At 39.5% G+C, this 12,156-nt stretch overlaps 1 protein-coding gene across 3 annotated transcripts in view; it reads right to left on the bottom strand.

Annotated features, from left to right (window-relative positions):
* The window catches only part of cita (citron rho-interacting serine/threonine kinase a), a 41,066-nt gene that overhangs the window by 20,203 nt on the left and 8,707 nt on the right, over positions 1-12,156 (bottom strand). For 2 of the 3 annotated variants that reach the window (XM_028575919.1, XM_028575922.1), the window contains exons 11-21: positions 8,388-8,493; positions 7,718-7,861; positions 7,128-7,247; positions 5,243-5,413; positions 2,954-3,007; positions 2,809-2,862; positions 2,397-2,537; positions 2,111-2,239; positions 1,431-1,526; positions 1,001-1,117; positions 167-276 (exon numbers count right to left, since the gene is read on the bottom strand). In XM_028575919.1, the coding sequence (XP_028431720.1) occupies positions 167-276; positions 1,001-1,117; positions 1,431-1,526; positions 2,111-2,239; positions 2,397-2,537; positions 2,809-2,862; positions 2,954-3,007; positions 5,243-5,413; positions 7,128-7,247; positions 7,718-7,861; positions 8,388-8,493 (1,242 nt within the window). The remainder of the gene's footprint in view (positions 1-166; positions 277-1,000; positions 1,118-1,430; positions 1,527-2,110; positions 2,240-2,396; positions 2,538-2,808; positions 2,863-2,953; positions 3,008-5,242; positions 5,414-7,127; positions 7,248-7,717; positions 7,862-8,387; positions 8,494-12,156) is intronic. The other variant, XM_028575921.1, reaches the window with a different exon arrangement.

Below are 12,156 nucleotides of genomic sequence, written 5' to 3' on the forward strand. Positions count from 1 at the left end.
AGAGGAGCTGCAGATTCTGGTGAGAATTATTTTTACATCAACACATTTATGCACATTTTGAAGTATCGCATTAGAAAAGCTGAATGGAGGCCAGAGGAGACAGAACCATTGTGGGTGGGGGCTCTGATGAATAGCACAGTATGGGCAGAAGGTCTAGTTAACTTACATATTCTTCTGGGTGTAAATGCTGCTATTAGCGGCCAGCTTGTTAGCCTCTGACAGCTCAGCGATGCGCTGCTCTAGGTTCTTCATCTTGGAATCCATAGCATTAATGGTCTGTAAGAAGAAGGAGACACAATAACATGGTGGAAATTCCATTCCATTAAAGAGGCTAAAATGCAAGAACATATTCCCTTTTAAATAAAGCCAAATCCTACTAAGATTAATGGTACACAAACATTTCAGCAGCACTATTTCTTATATAGGAAACAGATTTTTGTACTGCAGTGAAATCCTATTAGAGTCCATTAAGGTGTTGCCTGGATCTTCTACTGTCAACGTCAGATGACTGCCTCTAAAAGCTTCTTACTGCCTCAATTCTACCACATTAACCAGATTAGGACTTGAGCCCAGGCTTTATAGAGCAGCATAAAGTATACTACAATTTAATCCAACTGTACATTCCAATACATTTGAACCACCATAATAAATTACTGTGTAAAGAAAGAAAACACATTGATAGTCTAGTTTTCGAATTCTCAAAACAAATTCAGTGGATAATAAAAAATTATATGTACGAGCAACTGTAACCCATCGAGATTTATACAGTACATTGGACTTGCATAATATAATTGAGAGGGAAAAAATTGACAATTACGGTATATACATTCCCGCAGTTTCTGCTGTTGATAAAAGAACCACTAAAATAAGATATGGTATTAGACAGTGACAATATACAACTTTAAATCCCTTAGTGTTTTTAATCCCATCTCAGTAGAACATTTACTAGCATATGCCAGAGTGGATATAATTTTTTTAAAAGCCTGTTGTGTTTCCTTACTGCTTTCTGTTCACTTATAAGTTTGCAGTTCTCCCTCGACTCCTCCTCCTGTTGGGCCTTTCTGGCCTCAAGGCTCTCCTTGTCAGCCAGGTCCACCTTCATCTGGTTCACCAGAACCTTAATTAAACACATCCAGCATATATTACATCTGTCACATTTAGGTTAAAGTCTGTAATTTCCTACGTGATAAAGCAATCAAACAAAAACACACGGTCACCTCACTGTTAAACAGCTCTGACTTATATAACACCACAACAGTGATTTAGAATGGCAGGACTGACAAGGGTCTATTATTATTACTAGTATTACTATATATATTTAACACGTGTGTGTGTGTGTGTGTGTGTGTGTGTGTGTGTGTGTGTGTGTGTGTGTAAATTCTCAGACATATACAATGTTCAGTAGCCTGGACAATCTAAGGCTGGCCAACCTTGATCTTGTCTTCATAAAGCTTCTCCTTTTGAACCAGTTGGGTTTCCATCCTCTGGGCCGTGGACTGGGCATCCCTCAGGTTCTCCTCCAGTTCCTGGAGGGAGTAGCATTATAAATATAACTGGACACATCTAACACGTTAACCATATATCCAAAATAGACTACATATTTCTCACATTAATGTTAATAATTCAGTATAGCTGTCTTTGTATATTACATACAAACACATACAAACAATCACAGTGATGATAAATGTAGCTTAAAACCTTGGATTAACAAAACAGCACATTCTACAAAAAAAAAATACAAAAAAACAAAGCGAAATTATTTAACAATTCTACTCTAACATCAAATACATTAAAATCAAAATAAATGAAGAAACTTGCATCGAAAAGCTGGAAATCCATAAGTCGGCTGGAGCGGTGCCTGCTCATGCTGACACCGGTAAAATCGTGTGTATGTTAAACTCTGTATGTAATGACACCGGTAGACAAGTAGCCACTTGTGAGGGCTCAGCTGGCAAAGAGCTCTTCAAACAGAAATGTGTGTAGTGTGTACATTTGTGTGCCAAGATAACTGATGAGGAATAGACTGGGAGAGGGCAGGATGAATGGGAGGGGAGGAATTAGGAGTAGAATGGGTCAAAGTATTAGCAAGTCTTATCTGTAGTTCTCTCACCAGGATCTTTTCAGCCATCTGCTGGATCTGCTGGGATTTGGTCTGAATGTCATCTTTCAGCTTATTCTCCCGCCGCTCAACCATTTCCAGCCTCTTTACCTGGTTCTCCAGGGTCTTCCTGCCCTCCTGCTTACACACCAAAAAGAATAACATAAAGCTAGCCACAAAGATACCTTCTCAAGAGCGACTTGTGCTGCAGGTGAATCAATTACAGGAAAAAGTATTTAACAAACCAGTATTATTTAACAAATGTACATGATTCAGGATTGTGGGTTTACTTTGGTACCTCTGTCTCTCTCAGGCGGCGTTTTAAAGTGTCACTAGAGTCGGTTTTTCCTCGCAGGCGCTCCAGGTCTCGCTCCAGCCGCTCCTTGGCCTGCCGGACATTCTGCAGCAGCTCAGTGGCTTCTGTGCTCGCTTTCACTGCCTGGGGAGAGGTCAGGAGGTCAAATGCTGTTAGAGGATCCCAAGACAAACCTCTTCATATGCTTGGGCAATTCCTACCCACTAAAACATTGAAAAAAATCTACTCAAGGGAATAACAGAAAACTACAGGCTGCAGAAATGGAGAGATAACAAGTTAAAAGGATTTATTCACTTTGTTGTTGTTAAATAATCCTGCTGAGAATAAAATACCTAAATAATATTATTTTTCTCTTATTACATAATGACAGTAACCAAGACAACAATGAATTTACCTTGGACAGTTTGTCCTGGAGCTCCTGGATTTTCACCTGCTGCTCAGAATTGGTCTGAAAAAAAGTACAGAAAACTCAGTCAATACACTTTATGGTAATTATGGCTCTCAGCATGTAGATCAATCTGGCAAGGCTGATTTGTTACCTTCTCTAGTTTGGAGAGAAGCTCCTCCACGTCAGCTTTGCCCTGCTCTTTAGCCTGAAATATAATTGGCATATAGTGGAGATCAATAATCAACGGTACAATTCATCCATTTTCTTGTGGTTGCAATAGCAAAAGGCCTTGCACAGCAGCCCAGGCAGCAGTTTCCCCATAAACTTCCTTTAGTTCCTCCTGAAGGACCCCCGAATGCATCCAGGGGGATTCCAAACCCTGATGTGATTAACCATTTCAACTAAGGCCATGCTGCCTTTTACAAAAACATGTTTGGTATTGAGTCCATTAGTCTGTCAGACTAACAAGATTGCAATTTTATATTCAATAATACTGGATTGATAGCATCAAGACACTACAAAAGCAAACCAAAGAGGAAAGGACAGTATGATACGTTTATAGGCTTTGCAGATTGTGTGCTTGGCTCATAAGCTATGATTTCAGCAGTTAGCCTAGGCAGTCATTCATGCAAAATACATGGTAAATTAGTTTCAAACTTTAAAGCTTGTATTACTTATTTCCCCATTGCAGTAGTATATATTGTAGTATAAAGTGTGGCCCTTATTTATATTTTCATATAGAATACATTGCCATTTTATCTAACTGTTTTTTTATGTTTGTAGATAACATAATGTTACAGCTATTCTAAGCCTATAGAGTCCGATAAACAAAGCAAATAATGTGTACTTCAGATTATTTCAATGATTTGAGTAATGTTTGTGAGCCAAGGTCAGTGGCACCGGGAGCCCTGACAGGTTTCCTCGTCATTATCTATTCTGTAGAAGCAGAATGGGGATTTGTGGTGGAAAACCTTGGTATAGGACTATGCTGTTAATATGAATGTTCTTTAAACACCCATCCTTTGTGGGAACTGTTGGACCCCGATTATTGTGTAACTGATAGAGTGCATATACTGTAAATCTAACACTCAAGTGTTTGTAAAAATGCAATAACAGGATATCAGACTGGAACATAACAACTAAAAGGTTGAAGTGATCTGAAAACCTAAAAACATTATGGGCCCTATTTTAACAATCTAAGCACACGGCGTGAAGCACATGGCGCAGATGCATTTAGGGCGTGTACAAATCCACTTTTGCTAGTTTAACGGCAGAAAAAAGGGTCTGTGCACCGGGTGTATGGTTCAAAAGGGTTGTACTTAGCATCTTAATTAATCATAGGTGTTTTTTGGGGGTAACATGCAACAAACCAATCAAAGTGTCATCTCCCATTCCCTTTAAAAGCCAGGCGCCTTTGTACCTTGGCAGATTGCTATTATGATGGCGGATTTGCTTAACAGGAAGGAGAGATTTTCAGGTGAAGAAACTGATCTGCTCATAAAGTGGAAGCGCGTGGGAAGATCATATCATAATACTATTTCACATTGTAATATTTAAATTTTTAATCTTTTGCATGTTTGTGTGCTGCTGCGCGTCCTTGTGTGTGTAACAAGCACAGTGTGCACGCTGTGCACAAGCCTAGGCGTATTACTAATGCGCTGTTAAAATAACAATGAAATGCTGCGTTATTGACTTTAGACCAGGTTTTTGTTGGTCAATGGCGCGATCACTTTCCACTGCCTCAAGATAGCAATATGCCAAGAATGCCCCTGAACACACCTCATGGGCCCATGGGCGCAGGTGCATTTGCCATTTAAACGACTAGGGCACTGGACGGGAAATTGACAACTGCGTCGGTCTTAAACTAGCAAAGACACTTGCGTCGGGCTTTGCGCTGCGCCCTATATGTCCAAGAACTGTCTTCCAAAGAATTGTGTCAAAGTAACAAGGGTGTTACATGTCTATTGATGGGGGCTATCTTCAGGAGGGTGGGAAAGAAGAAGATGTGTTTTAATAATCTTCACAGTTTATAATATTATGTATCTGCATTCAAAGTTTAGTTGCTATGCAGACTAACTCAGGTCTTTGTTTATTAAATAAAGATCTGTATAATTGCACCACCTCTGTGTCCTGATAATTCGTTGATTTATTGTCCGCATCTGAAAATCTTTAACAAGTATTGGCACGTCATTTGTACTTCCAAGGTGCATGGAGAGGGAAAAGAAGTCTAAAGAGGTCAAAACGCCAGCAACACTTTTAGTATATAGAACAACTTTACTGTAAGACCGACGCTTTTCAGCTTGTGACCTTTATCAGAGTTCCTTGTCATTATCTATTCTGGCAATATTTTGCCAGGATCACCGGTAAGACAACCAGCAATTCTATGTTTCAGGGACAAAAAGTGAATCCTCCACCTGTGAGACATATTTGCATTACATACCTTCTGTATTCTCTGCTGGTATTCCACAGCTTTCCTTTTGAGTTCCTCACTTGTTTGCCTGGAGTCTCTAAGTTCAGATTCGTAGAGGTCGCTGCGGCGTCGGGCAGCTGACAGGTCCTCCTCCAGCTGCCTGATGGTGACCTGCATCTCCTCCAGCTGGGCATGGTACTCCTGAGTCCATAGACCGCAAACAGTGGTCATCAATGTGGAAAAAAAATGCCCTCCAGACACTGATTGTATTTTTATGAACATGTTAGGTGAAGTTTCATCAAGTTTAGTCAAGTTCACCACCACTATTAACATCTTACAGTATATCCCTTATATAGCACTTTATATCCCTTATACAACACAATGTTGTGCATTAAACTGGACTGCTTATTGCATTGTGACACCCCTTTAAGTCATATTTTCTATTATCTTCAGGCTGTGATCACACTCATGCTGTGCAAGCTGGAGACAAGTCACTGTTGTCATCCAAGTAATAAGGACTTCAGGAACTCTTTAAGCAATAAGCCATGACATTTTCAAATATTCATTGTGCTACATAGCTTTACAAAATGATTTAACCCAGCAGTGTTTCAACATTTACCAACTTTCAAGAAGCTGGTGTATGCAGTGTGTTTTTCCTAAATAAATGTACTGTTCCATTTAGGCTTTTCCTGGAAAATAACAACCAGCAGGTTTTTATTAAGTTTTCACAAGCAGGAGTTAGTTTGAAACAGCCTAAAGAGGGTAACTGAGCTCTTAGCAAGGGCAACAATTGCTGCCAATGCTATAGAGACATACACTATATAATGTATTTCACAGATCTGCTGACACAGTTTCACTGTGCAGTGATCTTTAGAAACTGCACTGCACTAAAGTAATGACCATTTATCACCAAAAGTGTCAAAATCAAAAATAAGACCTAAAATATTACCACTTCAATGCTGTAGTTGGCAACTTTGCACTATAGAGACTATAAAGTGAAAAGAAAGACAACTGCTTAAGTTAACAAAAAATCTTTTCAGAGACATGTTGTACTGATGTTGGTAAACTCTTCACTCTTTGATCATCCCATCATGTGGACCAAGACTTTTAACCAATGAACAAATGCAAACAAAACTGCACACGCTAATAATTTTAAAGGTCCCATGGCATGAAAATTTCACTTTAAGGTTTTTTTTAACATTAATATGCATTCCCACAGCCTGCCTATGATCCCCCAGTGGCTAAAAATGGCAATAGGTGTAAACCGAGCCCTGGGTATCCTGCTCTGCCTTTGAGAAAATGAAAGCTCAGATGGGCTGATCTGGAATTTTCTCCTATGAGGTCATAGGGAGCAAGGTTACCCCCCCTTTCTCTTCTTTGCCCGCCCAGAGAATATGGCCCGCCCATGAGAGAGACATATCATGGCTTTCAAACAAGCAGGGTGGCAGTAGGTCACATAACATATTTCTAAATTCAACTTTGATTTTTGATTTGAATCATAAATGTTGATTGAAAAATTGTTAATACTATGTTCCCTTGGGAGGAGCGTGGGCGAACCTCTTGGTAAGTGTCCCGCACTTTTGTACCTTGCAGGGATACCATCTGCAGGGATGACCTTTATGAGTGTTGAGGACAAGGGAGTCCTCAGAGGGAAAGCCTTGCCTGTGTAACAGGGACACACTGGGAAGAATATAATCTCACTGCTGCTTCAGTAACTCCTTTATCAGCTATGATAGTATAAAGGCAACACGGTGGAAAGAAGAAGAATCTACTCAAATAAGACGATGGATGAAAGTATGAAGGCATTTTTCCCTCTTTCACTACACATTAGTATAAATAACTTTAAGTGTTTCACATCATTAACGTGATGAGAGGGTGGAGACAGAGGAGCGTTTGAATGAGAAGATTTACATACTTGCTCTTTAATTTCCTGCAGCTTGTTGCTCTGTTCCCGGATGTCGTGCAGCAGCTGCATGGCCTTGTCATCCTCTCTGGAGACCTCCACACGGGCCTCTTCTAAGCTTCGCTTTAGGCTCTGCATACACATATGTGCGCACAAAGTCAAGGCTGCTGTTCGTTCGAATCAATACAGATTTTTGAGGCGTTGAGGACAGCGACACACTTTCATAAGAGCATCATTATGTTTAACCCTTGTGTTGACTTTGGGTCACATTGACCCATTTTTAATTTTTGTTTTATATCAGAAAATATGGGACGTAGAAATAAGCGCTGAAAATGTGTATAAGAAAAATTTAACAATTTACAACGTTGGAAAAAGCAAAAAAAAAAAAAAAAGAATTACATACATACACACACACACACACACACACACACACACACACACACACACACACACACACACACACACACACACACACACACACACACACACACACACACACACACACACACACACACACACACACACACACACACACACACACACACACACACACACACACACACACACACACACACACACACACACACGTTATTATGACTCACACTGCACTCCGTGATGTAGGTAGCAAGGTCTTGCTCCAGAATGCTCCTCTGAGTCTCGGATGCCTTCAGCTCCACATCCTTCTGGTGGAGCACTGACTCCAGATCAGTCATTTTACGCTGGAACCTGGAGATCTCCTGCTCCATCTGAATCCACCAGAGAAGAGCACAATTACCAGTTTCTTTTCAAGGTTTGACAACGGCTTGTGTTACATTTAACGCCTTAAATGTAGCAGTAATGTAAAGCCACTAAAAGTGGTGATATAAATCAGCGAGAAGGGTCCATCATCAGTCATAGATTCTGATGATAGCTAAAGCATTTCACACAATTCTTAAAAAATGTAGTTCTAATATTGTACACACAACATGATTAATTTGGCTTATTACAGCAGCACCAGAAGCCTGTTGATCTGTGTTAAGCCAGTCAGGCAGAATAAACACAGAACGTCTGGTAATAAAACCCATAATCAAATGATTTTTTTTTTGTTTTGCTCAAAAACATACAAAAATACAATTTCAGTTTCCAGTCAGTCAACAATGGCCTTACTCTAGTCATATGTCTTGCTTGATGGAGCTAATCTTGCATTTGAAAATAAGAACAAACTTGTTTGTCATAAAGGCTTGTGATAAAATACTGAAACATGAATAAAAATGGCTTAAAGTACACCCTCACCTTGTGACATTTGTCTTGAGTTTCTTGTAATTCTCTGCTTTTAAGATGCAGTTTCTTTTCCATGGAGTTGGTCTTAGCAGGAGAATTGAGGCCAGCAGACACTGACCTGAGAACAACAACATATACAGTATATGTATGTATGTATGTATATATATATATATACACACACACACACACACACACACACATATACACACACACTGGTATCGGTAAGTACTGGAGTTGATGCACCGATCCAATACCACGTAATAAAGCCATAAAGAAAATCTACGATAAAGTAGTTTATTTATGTTCTTTTTCCGTTACAATTGACTGCCAAACTGGATCGTAAAAGAAAGTTCTGTGGCATTCATTGTTTGCGTTTGTTCATGTTTCACAAAGAGTTTAACCTGAGCCAGACCGACAACAAAGATAGAAATCATATCACATCCATACAGGGATAGTAGTATACAGCTGTTAAAACATAACGAAATATATGACACACTGGTATCGGATCGGTACTCGGTATCGGCTGATACGCAATTTCAGGTATCGGAATCGGTATCGGGAAGCAAAAAATGGTATTGGACCATCTCTAGATTAAACAAATTAAATGTTTCATAAAAATGTTTCGATTGTGTAAAAAAAAAAAAAAAAAAAAAAAAAAAAAAAAGTAGAATATTCCAAATATCACAAATTCTCAAATCATATCAGCTAACCAAAAAGATAATAAGTGAAAGTCTCATATCATAATGACATAGAACCACATCATGTATCAGCAAGCCTTAGTATTGTTGCTTAATTAAGCTGGCTGAAATGCAGACAGACACAACACCCACGCATCATAAATGAGCAACACTGAGAAGCTAAAAATATGAATTGACTATAGTTTCATTTATAATAAAAGTACTCAATATCTAATCGTAACAATAAGGCTGCTGACAATCAGGATAACATTCTTCAACAGAGCATTTTTGAAGTGAAAAAAAGCCAAGTATATTATATTCATCAGGGTTGATTCAGGACAAAACAGACTACATGAACAAAACAGCGTGTAGACCTGGGAATATTTGCTGTTTGCCTGACAAAATAATGTGACAGGAGAATTTGGGCTATGCTTTTGCTTAGGGTTGGTCTCCACAGAGCTCTGTAGTGAGTCCAAAGCACTGGATTTTCTTGTTTATGTAAGGTGATGTCCTATTTTGTTTCCATTCTTCGGGAATCATTTAGAGCAGAGTCAATTATTGCCCTTCTCTTGACCAGAAAAAGAGAGAAAATTCTACTCTGAAGTCTTCTAAATACATGAATGGGTCTTATGAATGTGTTCACAAATACAGCAGAGGGATCTTTAATAAAGTTGAGTCAGACTGAGTCACAGCGGTAAAAATAAATCATGAATGCAAGCACTGCTTCCTCGCCTCTCTGCATCGAGAAACATCCCCCTGAAACACACACATGTACATTACATATATAGAGGATGAGTGCACACACGCACAAAGGCACACGCACACACACAAGCCTTTTTCACAGGAATCTAGATTAAACAAGGAGGCGTTCCAGCAAGCTGAATCTGTTACCAATTAAAAATTGATGTTAGACATCAAAATTCATAAAGTTCTCCAGTGCTTAGTTGAATTGTTTTGGGGGCTACTGTACAGATAATATGACAATTTATCTGTACGCAGCTAGAGGTTTTCTGAGTTCAGTTGCATGTTTTTGTTTTTTTCATTTATCTGTTCTCTCTTAAAACTGTCAAAGGCATGATGAACTCAAAGTAAGGATGGAGGATGGATTAATTCATCTTAAACCGTTTTCTCCCGCTTGTAGTTACATATGCTTTAAACTGAAAAGCAAATATCAATTAATAATTTTTTGAAGGAAGAATGGCCAATATTTATATTTGGAATTTGGTAGTTGTCATGTCTCTGTACTGTGAAGGGAAAATAAATAAGTAGCCAGTGCAGACTGCATTATTAAAGAGAATCAAAGCGAGAGAGGGACTCAAAGCAAGACTGGGAAAGTATGCAAGTTAAAGGCTTTGCAGCACTGATCAGGTAAACAAAAATAATATAACACATACATTCACACCACATGCACACAGTGAAGGAAATGCAAACAAACACATAATCCTACACAAGCAGTGTTTCAAAGGGAGGGGATTTTTCAGTGAACATTCTGTCATTTTTGTAGAAAGTGGAAAATTACCACTGACTGTTGTTATTTGTCATCTCCAGTCATGCTGTAGGTGCATGACCACAATTAACTAAATGCAGTTATTTTAGTACATCTTTTCACAACAATTTCCCATTTACATTTTGTTTTCTTGTGTCCAAGTGGAGATGTTGGCATGATGGTGGCACAAGAGGACAGGTCAGAGGCCCATTCAAAACATAAGGAATCCAAAGACTATGAATGTCCGCAGCAGATTTTTTGAAAATGGGGACACTAGATTCTGAGATACCACGACAAGGGGAAATTCTGACCAGATGATGGCGCTGGTAAAAAAAAGTCAGTTGGTCACTTAAGTTATTAGGAATTATCCTGGGACTATGAATATCCACACAATGACCATCTGGCAGTAAGCATGCATGGCAATCTGGCCAAGCTGTCCTGCTCTTGACCACAGTGTTGACCACAGATGACTGACCAATATTTTCTTGCAAACTTGTGAAATATATTGCGTACATACAAAAAGACAGATTTTGAAGAATTTTGAGGAAACAAAAGGCGGAAGTTTATGATCCTTACAGCAACCGTTCAAAGATGATTTTCTGACACTAAAACACAGATAGCTTCTTTTAAATTTCAGGCAAGCTGTTAAGGGGATTTTGTTGTTGAGTTTTACTGATGAGGAGTCAGTCAGACAAGTTCACACAGAATGAAAAAAAGACGGAATAACAGGAACCCATAAAACGCATGATTAGCATTCTATTATGCCTGGCTCTGGGTAATTTCTCTTTCCTTTTCAGCATTGTAATAAAGAATGTGTACATGCATATGCATGCACCCACACACGCATTTGACACATTCTATGAGCTCTGAGCTCCTCTTAATCAAATGCAGCAAAGAAAACGACTGGCTTTAGGTAAAAACCATGAACAGATGACTGATGGTGTAACAGCAAGGGACAGAGACATTAGAAGAGGGAGAAAATAAGAGGAGGAGATGAGACGGGTAAAGATGGGGGTGGGGACTATGGGAAAAAAAAAAAAACATCACGGTAGTAACCATAGAAATAGATTCTCTCCCCCAATCTGAGCTCTCATCCTTTTCCCTGTCTAATCTGCTAACGTTTTTTCTTCCCTTTCTGTTGCTGCAGCTGTCATGAGCTGCAGTCTCCAGGACCATTAACCTGCTAGAGCACTGCCATGGGGCTACAGAAATGAAACCCATCCTCTTGCATTCTTATCTGAGGTTAAGAAGCCAAACACTATTAGGGATAATTACAGTCCCAAAACCCATGCTATAAAAGTCAGGAGCCCATTATGCTGCACAGTAACAGAGAAAGCACAATAACAGCAGCGCGGGTGGGAGTGTGCCTATGTCTGGGGTTCCACCTCTCAACAAACCTCATTGACACACTCAGCTGCATACCAATCAGCGCCGATGGCAAGATAACACCAGCTCACATCCTCTGGTCCATTCATTTGATCTATCTATCTATGCATTGAATCAACTGTGTGATCCCAAAGCATAAAAACAGGAATCAGAAGAAGAGAGCACTGGAGAACAGGGGGATCCCTCCCCTCCCTCGTTCCTTGTCTGACACAGCATAAGGCACACACTAATG

This window comes from Perca flavescens, chromosome 4 (assembly GCF_004354835.1).
Source record: "Perca flavescens isolate YP-PL-M2 chromosome 4, PFLA_1.0, whole genome shotgun sequence".
NCBI classification, from domain to species: Eukaryota; Metazoa; Chordata; class Actinopteri; order Perciformes; family Percidae; genus Perca; species Perca flavescens.